Source organism: Meles meles, chromosome X, assembly GCF_922984935.1.
Source record: "Meles meles chromosome X, mMelMel3.1 paternal haplotype, whole genome shotgun sequence".
Classification (NCBI taxonomy): domain Eukaryota; kingdom Metazoa; phylum Chordata; class Mammalia; order Carnivora; family Mustelidae; genus Meles; species Meles meles.
Window position 1 is genome coordinate 1,558,586 of NC_060087.1, and position 17,347 is coordinate 1,575,932.

A 17,347-nucleotide genomic window follows, 5' to 3' on the forward strand; every position below is an offset into this window, starting at 1 on the left:
GCCAGGGACTGTGGGTTGCTGACGTCCCACAGGATGCCTTTTTTGAGGAAACGATGCTTACCTTACGAGTGATGGCATGTATGCAAATTAATGGGGTTGCCGAAGGTCCAAAGTCATGGATCGTTGTAGGGATTTTAAGGATGCCCATGGATGAGCCAAGGCTGGGGGGTGGGTAGTGCAGGAAAGTATGATGGAACAGCATAGAACACCACCTGGTGTGGCTTGCCAATCATAGCGCAATGGGAAGCCATTGGACTTGGTGGGGGAGCATTGCAACCAGATTCATAGTATAGGGTTGCTCAGGTTGGCTGCATTTTGGAGGGCACTCAAGTGGCAAAAATGGGACGGGCCAGGTCATTTGGGAGAGTTTTGAGGGGTCCAAATGAGATACGCTTTGAGTTAGTTGGCTTGCCATGATGGGGCTTGTAGGTGGATGCATGCAAATGGATTTAAGATGCATTTTTTTGAGGTAGAGTGAGAGGGGCTTGGAATGGAATGGATGGGTTGGAATTTGGGATTTTGGAACCACTTTCCTGCATGAGAGAATGGTCCTCAACTGGGAGCGATTTTGTTCAAATACTTTTTGGCGCGTATGATAGCATTTAATAGTTACAAATGCATGAGTCTACAGCCTAACACTTAGGAGCATATGCAAGTATGCCAATTTTCCTTTTTCAGACGTTAAAAGAATTCTCAATGTTATTTTAAATGTATATTTTAAGGTATTAAAAATTACCACTGAGCATCAAAAGAAAAAAAAAAACACAAAAGCCACACTCGCTAGCGATTTGCTCCTGATTTTCTACTTTGTTTACCTATGTATTCAAATAAATCAGATTATGAGGCCTCCCACTCAGGTTTAAACAGTATTTAAGGGTCTCATATCATGAAACGGTTGGGGAAGTTATAAGGATTTAAATATCACCAGGCATAGAAAATTAATTTGTATGTTATACTATGTGAACATAGAATAGGATTTTAAATAAACATTCTGGGGGCGCCTGCGTGGCTCAGTCAGTTTAGCATCTGCCTTCGGCTCAGGTCATGATCTTGGGGTCCTGGGATTGAGTCCCGCATCGGGTTCCCTGCTCCACAGGAAATCTGCTTCTCCCTCTCCCTCTACTTCTCTTCCTTTCTGTGTTCTGTCTCTTTCTCTGCCTCAAATAAATAAATAAAATCCTTAAAAATAAATAAAGAATAAAGGCGTAAAATAAAATAAATACTGGTTTCTGAGAAAGGTAGGCCAGGGGTACTGTGTAGTGGGCATCGGTAAGAAACAGCATGGTGGCGCCTTCTCAGCTGCCCATAAGGCTGGTCCGGATTGACCGTGTGTATTGCTGTGTTTGTCAACGTCCCCAAATGCTTCCAGGACCGGCTGGCTGGCGGTCTGCCTGTGCTGCTGGATGGGGGGTCTGAGTGCGGCCTTTACCACGAGGAACTCCAGGCCCAACATTGTGCTGCTGATGGCTGATGACCTTGGGGTGGGGGACATTTGCTGCTACGGTAATAACACGGTGAGGTAAGGAAGCCGCCCCTGCCCCACTGTGGAGGGAGGGGTGTGCCCCGGGGCCTTGGGGAGTAGCTGGGCCCTAGCTCGGGGGTGGCCGGTCTTGACCATCCGTCGGCACCAGGAAAAGCAGAGCTCAGACTATGCATCCTGCTCTCCCTGGTCTGGTGGCTGCTGTCCTGCTTTTGAGGTGAGATTCCCCTAACACGGCAGCTCCTCTGTATAGCACGGAAAGGGCACCGTTCCGGGGGCAGAGCCCATGCACAGGGTGGTACAGCCATGCCATGCCCTCTGTCTGCTTCCAGAACTTCTGTTTGGCCCCCCAAAGGCAACCCCACACCTAGTACCAGTTGCCTCTACCCCTCAGCCCTCAGTTCCTAGCAATCACCAATGTGCTGTGTCGCTTGGGATTGGCTCATTCCAGTAACATGGATTCCCTCCTGGTCCTGGAGTTGGGAGTGTGAGATCCAGGCAGGGATGAGGCTGGGAGTGTGAGATCCAGGCAGGGATGAGGCTGGGAGGCTGAGATCCAGGCAGGGATGAGGCTGGGAGTGTGAGATCCAGGCAGGGATGAGGCTGGGAGTGTGAGATCCAGGCAGGGATGAGGCTGGGAGGCTGAGATCCAGGCAGGGATGAGGCTGGGAGGCTGAGATCCAGGCAGGGCTGAGGCCACTTCCTTCTGAAGCCCCTCTCCCTGGTTTGTAGAGCTCATCTTCTCCCTGTGTCCTTAAGTGGCCGTCCCTCTGTGTGTGTCCTCATCTCCTCTTCTTCTAAGGACCCTACTCCTGCTGCATGAGGACACACCTCTGAGTTCGGTTTTAACTCCTTTTCCTCATTAGCGACCCCCAACTCCAGAAACGGTCCCATTCAGAGGCCTTGAGGGATCGGACTCCTACTTATGAATTTTGGGGACCACCATTCAGCACATAATACACATTATGTACCCTTTTGTGTGCGGTTTCTTTCACCGAGCATCGTGTTTTCAACGACGTGGTAACGCGTGTCATTCCTTCCTTTCTGTCTGTTTTGGATACTATCCCATGGCAGAGACGAATGGCATGAAAGCTTCTCAGGGTCTTCCCTGAATTTTTTTCAAAGCCTTCAGTGACCATGATCCTTCTGCTGAATGCCCCTTGCCCCCCAGCTCCAGACAAATCTTATTCATGTGCAAATACACATAACTCTTAGTCTGGAGTTAAATACTGCCCTTTCTGCTTGGAATGTGGCTCATGGAATAGTCCTATATTTTAAGTATATCTTTGGACTTGGAAAGGAGTGGATCTTCTTAAAGGCACTGAAGGTCTACATGAGCACACGTGTTTCCCTGTTTAACTTCCGCAAGCAAGAGATGGGTCGGGCAGGAGACATCGCTTGAGAATCTGGGACTGTCACTCTCAACCAGACACTGAGTGCACCTGCACCCGACATCGGGCTGCACAGGGTCTCCCTGACTCAGATACTGAGAATGTTGGGGAGTGTACAACTCTGTCCTCTATCACCCTGCTGAGGGCTTGTGAGACTAGGATGTGATTCACGTGTTGTTAAGATCGGGGACACCTTAGCTGACGAGCAATGTGGACAGTAAATTAAACCCCCAAATGTCCCCATTTGGTTATTAAAAAGAAAGATACATTTTTACTACCAGAAATACAGTAAAATTTTAGGTAACCGAAGTCACCAAGTTCACTTCAGGAATATATTATGAGCAAATGGACTAACATTAGCGTTGAAACGCCTATGAGCTCAGACTGGTTATGGTTTAATTATACCCGCGGACCTTGATTAGTCTTCAATTGTTTTGCCTGAAGATACATTGCTTTTAAAGTCTGCTTTCCATCTCCTTGGGGCCGTCGGGGAGGCATGCGAACAGGTCGATGGACTGACCTTTAAGAGGCATGTGTTTCAGGTCTATTGGAAAGATAGTCCACTGGACTCAAAACAGGATGGCTTTGAATGTTCTTTGTCTCATTGAGAATTAAAGACCCACGTGCTGAATCCTCCCTCTGTCTGCAGAACACCGAATATTGACCGCCTGGCAAGCGAGGGCGTGAGGCTCACCCAGCACCTGGCAGCTGCCTCCGTATGCACCCCGAGTCGGGCTGCCTTTGTGACTGGCCGGTACCCCATCCGATCAGGTGGGGCAGGGCAATGTGAGGACAATGCTGTCTTTATGCCATGCTTTCTTCTCCTAGGTCTTGGGAAGAACAAGGAAAAGAAGGAGCCTCATACATATTCTCTGTCTCACACACACACACACACACACACACACACACACACACACACAACATGACAGTGTAGAATCAACATTACAAATATCAATTTTTATACTCAGCTGCAGCATTTTCAACATTTTATGATGTAGAAGTTATCAATATTCCCAATCCTTAAGTTTCTAAGTTTCTACCCAAGTATAGAGATGCCTACATAGGACCTCAAACTCAGAGGAGGGTCTGGGGGAGACTTGGGTTTCTCCTCATGCAGGAAGATGAGATCAAAGTTCTGCTCCATCAAATTTTTATACACACACTAACATCCATACATATATTTATAATCAATTAAAAGATGTAACCACTTTTCTTGAAAGTGTTAAATAGGCTTTTGTTTTTTAGGATTTGGCAGAAGGCATCCTTTTTAGTGTACTTATTTCTGCTGAGAACGGAAAAAGGAGAAGCAGATAGGATCACAATGCTATTTTAACATATTTTGATTTTTTTAATTGATTGTGCATGTTTGTGTGATGCCTTTCATGTATAGGTTTATTCTTGTTGGTTGTAACATCAGTAGGACATAAGCACCTCAAGGCACAAATGTTCCAGTGGTCAAGATGCAAGGAATAGTTCAGTGAGCACAGGAAGCTCACAGGGGCCCCTCCAGCATTCCAGGAAAGTCCTCCTGGATGATGTTGCTTGAAATGTGAGGAGTTAGGAGGGAGGGTGTGCTCATAAGAGAAAGGGGCATGCACAGGCAATGCAGTCAGGCATGAATGCAAGAGGTCACTGAGGCAGCCACAGCAATAATCAGTTGTCTCAGATTAGCAAACATAGTGTAAGCTCTACCCCAGATTTAGATTTCAAGAGAAGGTGAGGGACGGGCAGTAATGAGGTTTGACTATGGGACGGAAATGGGTTAGAAGGGTTCTTCAGAAGGTCGTGGGATGGTGGACAGCATTTGGCTGGTGGACATCCAAGCACAGACCAGCTGAATCTCTGCTCAAAAGCTATGGTGTGGGAGATAACTATTCGAACTGTTTACTGGGGTAGAGTTATCTGGACTTGACGTGGGATTGGACAGAGGAGGTGATGCTGAGTGAGCGGGAGGATCCCAAAGGGATTCGTGCATTGGGTGGCTGGGGGGATTATGACATCCTTTGTTGAAGCAGGTTTGAAGTACGATGACCACGGACTCTGTGTTGGTCATATTGTGATTTGGGTTCCTAAGTATAGAGACATCTAGATAGGACTTCAACTTCAAAGGAGGGTCTGGAGGAGATGCAGGTTTCTCACCAGGTAGAGAGATGGCATCAAAGGTCACAACTGAGGTCCAAAGATATCATTCAGAGTCACATACACAGTTACATTTGAATTTTGAATCGTCGATGACTAGATTTTTAGTATAAGTATACCCCATGCAACATGTGGTGCTTATACTAAGAATCCATTCATTGTTCATATGAAATTCCAGCGTGACCTGGTATCGTGTGTGAGTTGGTGACCCGGATCCACATGGAGCACATGCCTTTGACAGATGTGAGGACGAGCTAAGTAGAAACAAAAAAGTAAGGGAACATTCTCGAAAGAACAGAATGGTGGAGGCTCAGTAGAAAACGTTTCAAGGAGAGCAGGATGAATCCCGGAGTTTGTTGTGAGGGTCGTCAAAGAGGGACTGTGGGACTCACGGGGTGCCTCCTTCTCTGACTTCAGGAATGGCATCTCCCTTCAACCTGAACCGAGGGCTCACCTGGCTTGGAGGCTCAGGCGGTCTGCCCACCAATGAGACGACCTTTGCCAAGTTGCTGCAGCATCGCGGCTACCGCACTGGGCTCATAGGTATGGCCCGAGGACTCTGAACTCGGAAGCATGTTCATGCACTTCCCCTTTATACTGGGATTTAGCCTTCCTGGGATGTCAGCTGGACCCATGCCAGCTGCCCTCTTGTTGAAAGGAGACACGTGGGGCAGGGATTCAATGTCATTTCTCTGGGACCTTTGGTATATTGAGCAGAGTATGAGAAGAATCATGGGAACCCAAAGCAAATGGGCTTGTCCATCGTTATCACCAAAATGGAATATTCTGTAGGGGGGCAGGACAGGGGATTTAATGCTTTCATAACATCATTACCAGCAGAGAAGTGAATGCGTTTTTATTTATTTTTTAAAGATTTACTTATTTTAGAGTGAGAGAGAGCAGCGAGCAAAGGGGTCTCTACTGTCCTGTTTGAGTTGGAAAGATGCAGGTTGTAGAGAAAGCAGTGTTGGTGACAATTATGACAACCTTTTGAGCATCCTCAGGACAGTGATTGGGGTATCAAGAAGATGCCCCCATGGCAAGACAGTGCAAGTCATACTTAGGTTTTGCTAAGCAAAACCCATGTTCTGGAAACAGGTGGACGTGTCGGCTGCCATTTTGTTTTTCCCACAGGCAAGTGGCACCTGGGTTTGAGTTGTGCCTCTCGGGACGATCACTGTTACCACCCTCTTAACCATGGGTTCGACTACTTCTACGGGTTACCCTTTGGCCTCCTCAACGACTGTCAGACGTCCCAGACCGCAGAGCTTCACCGCTGGCTACGGGTCAAACTCTGGATCTCCACGGCGGTGCTCAGTCTGGTCCCCCTCCTGCTGCTTATCCCCAAGTTTGCCCACTGGTTCTCCGTTCCGTGGAAGGTCATCGTCACCTTCACTCTTCTTGCCTTTCTCTTTTTCATTGTCTGGTACTCCAGTTACGGGTTTACGCGACGTTGGAACTGCATTCTTATGAGAAACCACGAAATCATCCAGCAGCCAATGCGGGAGGACAGAGTGGGTTCCCTCATGCTCAAGGAGGCTCTTGCCTTTATCGACAGGTATGGAGTCCTTTGTGGTCCAGTTCCATGCATGGGAACTTTGTTTGCATTTTGGAGAAGTTGGGTTCATCTTGGGGTTACGGACCTTCGTGTATCTGTGTGTGATATTTTCATATACTAGAATCTCTCCTGAGAATAAAACTGAGCATTAAATTTCCTGCAAATTATAAACACTGAAAGGGTAAAGAAATATATCTTGCTCACTCTTTTTTATCAACACTGGAATCCCTATACTTTGGTCCATATAGCTTCAATATGGATTGGGATCTAAATGGATTCAACCTTTGGGACTAATGTTGATTTGGTGTGCTTTAGAAGCAGCTGGAAAATCTTTCTGTGTGCATGAATGATGAGGAGTGATTTTATGTATAGATACCTAATTTGAAGTTTTATGTGTTCAATACAAACCACATGGGCATGAAGGTAATTATCTCCCATCTTTGCATGTCGGCTCCCTTCTAGGTTACTAGCCAGAAGCAGATTGAGTTGTGGGTGTGGATGCTCTTTGAGCTGGTGTGTATGGAGTTCAGGGGAGTGGATGGAAGAGGAAAAGGTATAACCCTGTGGGGTTAATGTATCCAACAGTGGGATCCCATCCACTCATACGCTTTGAGTCTTTGTTCTAACACAGTGGTCACAATGTCGTCACTCAGCTCTGGTTGTCACTCCCCTGGCTGTCTGTGACAGAACACACCCAATCTCTATGACCTTCCCCCTTTGTAATGCCCAGTTGTAAAAGTGTGTGAAGGAGTCGTCTTAAGTGGCCCCATTGGATATTGAACTGCAGAACACAACAAACAAGATGTATGAGCACCTTAGCTCCATCTATCTGGCTACCTGTGATTCTGCATAAACAGCCTCATAGCCCAAAGTTAATGCCAAAGTTCCAGCCATCACATTTATGTCCCAGACAGCACAGAAGAGGAGGAGGAGAAAGGAATGAAGAAGTCTTTCTTCAGAAGACAGATGGCACTCACTATTTTGTTGCTAATGCAAACGTCCCAATATTCTTTATTCCTACTCATGGCCTCTCCGTGGACGTCCTGCTGTGCTATTTGCTAATCTTGTGAGAGGTATTGGTCATGTAGGGACATAAACAACCTCTATCAACTGTTGTGAGATCTTTCAGCTGATGTGGAATCCTACTCCTGGAGAAAACGCCTCTGTTGGTGACAATAACTTAGTTCACGTTCCAACCCTTAGGTATAAACGCAGCCCCTTCCTCCTCTTCGTGTCCTTCCTACATGTCCATACTCCACTGATCACCAAAGAGAAGTTTGTGGGGCACAGTAAATATGGACTTTATGGGGATAATGTCGAAGAAATGGATTGGATGGTGGGTAAGTGTCCAGAAAAACAATCTTAGGTATCTGATGCCTGGGCTAGAGAAAGTGAATGCATACTGATTGCCTCAAACAACGGACAGCCCCTTGTGGATCTTGGGCACTCGGTGAATATTCGTTCCCAGGAACTGAATCAAAGTCTGGCTGTCGGTGCAGGAAAATCCGTGAGTATTCCCCACATGAAAACAGTTGCAATTATAAATATGGGATTTTCCCATCTTTTAAATAAAACTGTTCAACACGGTAAAGGAGACTGCCCTTCCCCATCATTCTGATGGATAGGAAAGGAAATGTGCTTTTCTCCTTAGCTCATTTTTACGGGAAAGGCTTAGAAATGTGGAGGGAATTTACCTTAACTGAAGTCATTTGATTCAAAGTCATAAGGGTCAATGTGGAAATAAACACAAAGGGTCATAAATGAGGATGTGGGGGTTGGGGGAGAGGAGAGCATATGCATATCAGTAAAACAATAAATCGTGATTTCCAAATAGCCTTTTCCATCAATTGCGCAGGATGGAGTATTTCTTCATCTCAAAAAGTGTTAGGAAGATTATTTTTTTCTGCTACTTTTTGGAAAGTGTTCTCTGCAGAACCATCTAGACTTCTAATATTCATAGGATATGAATTCTATGAATTCATATTCATAGAATTCTAATATTCAAAGAATTGAACATTTTTAAAGTTTCTTAAATATAATGTTACTTTTATATATCCTAGGTATATATATACATGCATTTCATATCTATTAATATTAAATCAATTAAGCATATGATTGACTTAAGTTAATATTTAAAATGTATCCATGCACGTTAAATATTAATGCTCATATAGGTATACATATACTGTTTATATGGTGTATGTGCATGCTACAATATGTATGTTTTTTTTTTATTTCCCTGGCAGATACAAACATTGAAACCCGCTACAGTAAAAACATTTCTAACATTGTAACTTCAGTGAAGTTGTAAGATTATGATTTCTTTTCCTTGATGTTTGTTACAGTCTGGGTTAATCTGCTTTGGAAACCAGGCATTCTGGTGCATTCATATGTAGAGTCACAGAGCTGTTTGATGCAAATAGACTTTCTTTCCCTTTTTATATGCAGAGTTTGCCACAAGCAGCTAATTACATTTATTCTGTACGCTGTGTAAATATACAGGTGTTCTGTAAGTAGTATTAACTGCATTTAGTAACACTTTTAATTGCATTCCTGGGCTAATCCCGTTTACATGGGAGAAATGAAAAGTAGGTATTTCTGTGCATGACGTCCTCCCAAGACACTGCATTTCTTCCCTTACACGGTTTATGAAAATTCTATCAAAACCAGACGCGGATCAAAAATCAGAGAGGCGTCGTGTGTGTGTGTGTGTGTGTGTGTGTGTGTGTGTGTGTGTGTTCTCTAGTTGGCAATATGATGATTAAACTTAAGATCATTTCCTAAGTTAATAACTTTCTCAAGAAGAAGCAGTAACATTGGGGCCCTCAGAAAGAATGACATGCCAAACAGATCTCCTGCAGGCTCCAAGTGTCCAGGAATATTTTAAATCCCCAATTTGAGAGAATTTGTACTTTAAAAACATATTTTAGCAGCTTTTTTAAAAAAGATTTTATTTATTTATTTGACAGACAGAGATCACAAGCAGGCAGAGAGGCAGGCAGAGAGAGAGGGGGAAGCAGGCTCCCTGGTGAGCAGAGAACCCTATGTAGGGCTCAATCCCAGGACCCTGGGATCACGACCTGAGCCGAAGGCTTTAACCCACTGAGCCAGCCAGGTGCCCCACATTTTAGCAACTTTTGATTCTTGCCTTCTTTCTTTGTATTTTTGTCTTGTAAAAGATTTTATGACTATTATGTTGCCGTACATACATACATGTACACGCATGCTTCTATGATTTACACATTGCATACACATAAGTTTACGTATATGTATTTCCAAGAAATAAAAGGATTCGTGTGTATTTTATTTACTTGGTATATGTTACAGATAACCTTTATGCTAAAGATGATAGCCAGCTGTAATGAATGAGAACTGATATTTTACATGTAAATTATTCTCTTACCAAAAAGCCATTATCATCTTAATCTTAGGAAATCTGGGCTTTAAAATAGGTTAATTTCTAGCTGCAACATTTCTAAAAAATGGCCAATGTGGCTTCCAAAATAAGTCACTTTTAAACAAGGAAACAGAAAGTTCAAGGAGTTGTTGCTCAAACCCATTTTCTTTGCAGCTGGCCGCATTGTCTTTCCATGTTTGAATGGGGCGAGATTGTGGCAGGGGGAGTCACACTGGCTGGTGGGACTGTGATGTGACGATACAGAGCCCAGAGTGAATGTCCCGCTGGAATCGGAAATTAAATCAGCATAGCTCGAGATGTGGCTAGATCAGCTTACTATTTGTTTTGTTCAAAGGCCCTTTGTTCCCAGGATGCCTGAGTGGCTCCGTATGTTAAGCATCTGCCTTTGGCTCAGGTAGTGTTTCCACGGTCCCGGGATTGGAGCCCCATGCCCTGCTCAGTGGGGAGCCTGCTTCTCCCTCATCTTCTCCCTTCCCTGCGGCTCCCCCTGCTTCTGCTGTCTCTCACTCTCTCTCTCTCTGACAAATAAATAAATGTAATATTTAGAGGGAAAAATAAATACATAAATATTTAAAGGGAAAAACAAAAAACCCTTTGTCCCCTTCAGAGATAGTCCATACATCAACACGATGCTTGCGGAGTGAAGTGAAGGACTCATTATAGTCTGATGCTTGAGAAGAATAACCTGCAGGTCAGGTGCAACCTTCAGAGGGGTATGGGGTTACTGCCTCCTTGACGAGGCGGGGCTCATGCTCTCCAGGGCAAGGGTATGAACCTGTGGATTTATTCCTGGACATGTCAGTTTTTAAAGCACCTTCGCTGTTTTATTAGTGTTTGTGAGTTTCGTTGAACTGACAGGCCTAATATGTGATGGTTACTTGGATTCTGAGTGATGCTCTTGTTGTATACTACATACTAGTTCATACTTTCTAATATATTGTATGGGTATACGTCGTGATGTATATAATATGTATATGTATTATTATGTAATTTGTAAAATAAATGTATTTTCTTATACATTATATAATATATATTTCCTACATGCAGTATATATTATATCTTATATTTACATATTTATATAATAATGTGTATTATATTTCTTAAATATTATGTAAGAAGGGGAGCCTGGGTGGCTCAGTGGGTTAAAGCCTCTGCCTTCGGCTCAGGTCATGATCCCAGGGTCCTGGGATCGAGCCCCGCATTTGGCTCTCTGCTCAGCGGGGAGCCTACTTCCCTCCCTCTCTCTCTCTGCCTGCCTCTCTGCCTACTTGTGATCTCTGTCTGTCAAATAAATAAATAAATAATTTATTTAAATAAATAAATATTTAAATAAATAAATAATAAATAAATAAATAATTAAATTAAATTAAATTTAATTTAATAATAAATTAAATAAATAAATATTTAAATAAATAAATAATTTATTAAATAAATAATTTATTTATTTGACAGACAAATTTATTTATTTGACAGACAAATTAATAAATAAACAAATAAATAAATAAATCAAACCTTTAAAAAATTATGTGAGAAAATAATTAAAACTAAAACTAAAATGATATATTAAATGTTATATAATAAAATTACATATTACAGAATAAAATAGCATTAGTGTTATATAATAAGTAACCATTATATAATACCATTATATAATATATAATATCAAGCATTATGCATATGTTGATAGATTATTTATATTATATAATAGATTATATGTATCTCTGTATACTTATTTATATATATTTATATATAAAATATATCTATATACTTAATATATTATTTGAAGATATTATTAATTATAACTTCTATAGTTATAAATATTTCATTTTACCTACATATCATATATTACATATTTGTATATCATATATTACATATTACCATATAATAGTCAAAATATAGGAAGTATATAGGATCATAATACATAAATTATATTTTATATGTTTACATACAAATAATATATTTATCAAATATTATAGTATATATTTTATGTTACAATTTATTATTTAAAATATAACATTCAAACATCTTATATATTATGTTTTAAATATTATTGTGTTTATTAATATATTCGATAATTTATATCATATATTTACTATTTGCTATGTATTTATTCTGAATATATACTTTAATATTCATATATAAATATTATATAATGTAAAATATACAATAACTAATTTTAACTATCTAAAGCTCAATTTAATATTGTACATTCTGTAGTATATGTATTCTATGCCATATAGTATATATTTATGTCTCTACTATATAGTATAGTTAAATATATTACATATGTTAGAGTACAGAATCACCATTTATTGTCTATTACGATAGCCTATACCATAAAATAACCCTTAATTATACCGTTACGCTAACACATGCCTAATAATGACATCATGCACTGACAGAGGTCCATGGTGAAAGGTGAGAGTTTCTTGTTTCCTCCCACACCAGGTAGGATCCTGGAGACCCTGGACCGGGAGCTCCTGACCAACCACACACTGGTGTACTTCACCTCCGATAACGGGGGTCGCCTGGAGGTGCAGGAAGGCAAGGCCCAGCTGGGGGGCTACAACGGCATCTACAAAGGTGATGTGCAGAGACCCCATGTGTCTGAGTTTCATCCCTCCAGTGGCGTATACTCTCTGTGCCTGCACGTGCATTCATTTGCAAACTCGGTTTGGAGAATTTCGTGGGAGTTGTTCCCTCTTACGAAACCAGACTGAAAAAGGTGCAGGTTTGGGGGTGGTTTCTGAGAATTTAAGACCAAAGTGCCTGAAGTAATGAGAGCCTCCTGAGTAAAAATGCAGAGGATCTCAATGACCATCTAAAGCAGGTCTCTCGGGCTTGTCACCCTGAGCATTTGGGGCTGGATGACTCTTTAAGTGTTTTGGGCACTGTAAGGATGTTGAACCGTGTCCCTGGTCATCACCCTAGAGTTTCCAGGAGCACCTACCACTCCCCTTAAAATAGTGACAACCAAAACTGTCTCCAGACATTGCCTAGTGTCTCCCAGGGCCAAAGTCCTCTCTAGTTGAGAACCACTTTCACTAGAATAATACTTACCAGAGAACCCAAATCCAAGTTTTTAATGGAACGAAATAAAAAATGTTATCACTGTGCTTCAAACACTGTGAAATGATCAGGAAAGGATGTGTTCCTTTGGAGTGGGTGCCTTCCTCCTCATTGTGAGTGGATTCTTCTGACTTATTTGATGTACACCTGCTGGGTTATTCAGTAGCCCCACTGAGCCTGCCCTTATGGATCAGCAAAGTAGATTAAACAGAAGAGTTTAAAAATGAATTTGGTGTTTGCTACTCCCCTCCAACCACCCCAACCCCAATCAAAAAAAGTAAAAGGTTGTCAAACTTGTCATCATTACAAAAGTCGGAACTTTAGGAGTTCCTTGTACTTTATGAAAAAACTTCAGATAGATAGGTAGATGATGGATGGATGATGGGTGGATGGATGGGTGGATGGATGGGTGGATGGAATAGAGAGATGATGGATGGATGGATGGATGGATCGATGGATGGATGGATGGAAAGATGGATGGATGGGTGGATGGATGGGTGGATGGATGGATGGATGGATGGATGGAAAGATGGATGGAAGGGTGGATGGATGGATGGATGGATGGATGGATCAATGGATGGATGGATGGAAAGATGGATGGATGGATGGGTGGATGGGTGGATGGATGGATGGATGGAAAGATGGATGGATGGATGGATGGATGGAAAGATGGATGGAAGGGTGGATGGATGGATGGATGGATGGATGGATGGAAAGATGGATGGATGGATGGGTGGATGGATGGATGGATGGAAAGATGGATGGATGGATGGATGGATGGATGGATGGAAAGATGGATGGATGGATGGATGGATGATGGATGGATGGATGATGGATGGATGGGTGGATGGAATAGAGAGATGATGGATGGATGGATGGGTGGATGAAATAGAGAGATGATGGATGGATGGATGGATGGAAAGATGGATGGATGCGTGGATGGATGGATGGATGGAAGGATGGATGGATGATGGATGGATGGGTGGATGGAATAGTGAGATGATGGATGGATGATGGATGGATGGATGGATGATGGATGGATGGATGGATGGATGAAAGGATGGATGAATGGGTGGATGGATGGGTGGAATGGAGAGATGATGGATGGATGGATGGATAGATGGATGGATGGGTGGATGGATGGATAGATGGATGGATGGGTGGATGGATGGATGGATGGAAAGATAGATGGATGGATGGATGGATGGATGGATGGATGGATGGATGGATGATGGATGGGTGGATGGAATAGTGAGATGATGGATAGATGGATGGATGGATGAAATGATGGATGAATGGGTGGATGGATGGATGGATGGAAGGAATGGAGAGATGATGGATGGATGGATGGATGGATGGTTGCAAAGATGTGATAGGTAAATTAATAGGTAGATAGATAATAGATACATTGGTTGATCCATGGATAGATAGATAGATAGATAGATAGATAATTGATAGAAAGATAGATTGTAGATAGATATAATAGTAACATTGTGTATTTTGATTGACAGCAACTGACCTCCTACATGTATTCACCTTTTCTGGTGGGTCATGCCAGCTTGCTGTAGACTTACTGTTAATTAGCGTAGACTAAACTGTTGACAAGCCTAGCAGCAAAGGTGTGTAATAAAATTAATATATGCCATTATATATGTGTTGATTTTAATAGTGACATTGCCTCTGTGTGTGTGTGTGTGTGTGTGTGTGTGTATTTGTGTGGTGGGAGGTTGTGTGTGCATAAAACCATCACTCTAAAAAGTGCCTTCGCACGCCTCTCAAAGAAATATAGCAAAATTGTTGTGAGCCATTTTTATCTTTGGAACTGACCCCCAGCTCACCAGGAGGAGCTGAGTCCATTTAAGGGACAAATTTTGGTGTCTGCATAGACGATTAGATTTGTTGTAGGTCCTAACACAGTCGCTGGCTATTAAATATGACTATGAAAATGTGACGGTGGGTTTATGTTTGCTCTTTTGTTTGTTGCTTATTGGTATACACACATAAATTCAGCGCAGGGAGCTTGCTAAGTTTTCCAGAAAGAAGGACATTGCTGTTGAGCTGGGACAGCTTTGGACACTGGCTAGCCTGCAGTCTTTGTCCCTAAATGTTTTCCCACTTAATGTCGCTGCATTTCTACGTGGAGATACCCCATCTTGTCTTTTATTTATAATTCATACTGTCAGAGTAACCAACATGTAAAAGTTGTTTCATGAACATTTCCTGTTTGTCCTACATTGGAAGAGTTTCTTCCTACCCCACCCAGAGAATCTCATGGTCTGTATGTCTGTATAATCTTGACTATGTCATTTGGCTTAGGACTGTATATCTATTCTGCAATGAACATCTTGACCTCAGAATAGGTCCTAAAGCAAGGGCTCACCTATTATGTGCTCAGAAACACCCGAAACATCCTTTGTCTGAGATGGGATCTCAATACTTTCTCCACCTCCATCTTTGTCCATATGGAAGATCACTGAATAAAGTCCAAATTCCTTATTTTCTCTCAATGATCAGCATGGCCCATGTAGAACCTGTTTCTCTGGTCTTGCTTGGAGCCTCATTTACTTACCCATCTTTTAGAGCCCAATGTGATTCCAATAAAGACTGAAGATTTGCTAGCTTATGGAAAGTTCTCTTTTCTCATAATAGGGAAACTGTGAGGCACTCATTGGCACCAAATAATGCACCATATTAGGACATCACTTGTTTTTATTTATGGCAGCTGGGTTTGTCACCGGATGGCCACTTTCACAAGTCGAGTTTCAGCTTCTGGAAAGCAAGAAATATATCCGAGGTACTCTGTATCTCTCTCCATGTGTGAATATAGCACACTGGCATGGATTTGGCAAGCGACAGAAAGCGTTCTATCTAGATGCAATTCCCAATTGGGTGGAGAAATATGGTTGACTTGACTTTATCATTGACTTTCATGTTTGGTTTCAGGTGGCCAGGGGATGGGCGGATGGGAAGGGGGCATTCGTGTCCCAGGAATATTCCGGTGGCCGACAGTCCTGGAGGCTGGGAAAGTGATTGATGAACCAACGAGCCTAATGGACATTTACCCAACCCTGTCTTATATAGGTGGAGGGATATTGCCCCAGGACAGGTACGGAAACAGCTCCAGCCACTCACCTCTCCCACTGTCTTAGAAATTATGTAACATTCACCTTTTTTCTGTTTGTTTGTTCTTTTTGTATAAAATGAGTGAAGATATGTAATAAGTTTTTTTAGAGTCCATTCTTCTTCTCCCGTTCCCTCCCCTCCTCCTCCTACTTTTCCTCTTCTTCTTCTCCTTCTCCTCCTCCTTTTCCCCCTCCTCCTCCCCCTCTCCCCCCTCTTCCTCCTCCCCTTTCTTCTTCCTCTCCTCTCCTCCTCCTCCTCCTTCTTCTCCTTCTTCTTCTTCTTCCTCTTCCTCTTACTGTTCTTCCTGTCCTCCTCCTTCTCCTCCTCCTCCTCCTTCTTCTCTTCCTCCCCCTCCTCCTCCTTCTTCTTCCTTCTTCCCCATCCTCTCCCCCTTCCTGTCATAATATGTATGACCAAATCATGCCTCTCTCACTACTTTGTTTATCTCTCCCTCTCTCCTAAGAATCATTGATGGCCGCAATCTAATGCCCCTGCTGGAAGGCAGGGTGTCCCACTCGGAGCATGAGTTCCTCTTCCACTACTGTGGGGTCTACCTGCACACAGCCAGGTGGCATCAGAAGGACTGTGAGTATGAAGATGGAAGACACGTGGGAACACAATAAAGAAATACCCCGTTTCCTTTTCCTTTTGGGGGAAATTGGGCCATGCACACAGCACCCAGCCATGATGATTCTTTTTCCTTAGAGAAGTTAGTTAAGCAGCCATTGCCACGTGGTAGATTTTAGAGGTGTGTGTAAGCTCGTGTGCATGAATACATCAGAGTGAGAAAGAGACAGGAAGAGAGATATGAAAATCCAGAACCAAGGACATGGAAATAATTAGCAACAAGAAATAAAGTCTGCAGTGTAACTCACACAGCAGTTACCATCCCCTTCTAGTTAATCATCTCCTTCTTGCCTTTATACTATAGGATTCATGGAAACAGATATAAATTAACAAGAGATATCCATTTCCTGTAGACACTGTAGACACTAGAATTCTTACTTGATGGGAGTTAACTTAATTTGCAGAAAAGATATGGGTTTTTCTTCTATATGACCCATCACTTGTGGTGTAATCCATTCTTTAGGTTAGTGTGGATCAATCTCCCACAAAAAACTAGAACACACCCACAGAAACTTCTTCCTTCTCGATTCTGTCTCAGTTAG

At 42.5% G+C, this 17,347-nt stretch overlaps 1 protein-coding gene across 1 annotated transcript in view; it reads left to right on the forward strand.

Moving 5' to 3' along the window:
- Positions 1–17,347, forward strand: part of ARSH (arylsulfatase family member H) — a 34,362-nt gene that overhangs the window by 14,654 nt on the left and 2,361 nt on the right. The window contains exons 3-10 of the mRNA XM_045995042.1: positions 1,370–1,519; positions 3,521–3,642; positions 5,428–5,553; positions 6,145–6,568; positions 7,772–7,908; positions 12,435–12,569; positions 15,999–16,161; positions 16,642–16,763. Coding sequence (XP_045850998.1) covers positions 1,370–1,519; positions 3,521–3,642; positions 5,428–5,553; positions 6,145–6,568; positions 7,772–7,908; positions 12,435–12,569; positions 15,999–16,161; positions 16,642–16,763 — 1,379 coding nt within the window. The remainder of the gene's footprint in view (positions 1–1,369; positions 1,520–3,520; positions 3,643–5,427; positions 5,554–6,144; positions 6,569–7,771; positions 7,909–12,434; positions 12,570–15,998; positions 16,162–16,641; positions 16,764–17,347) is intronic.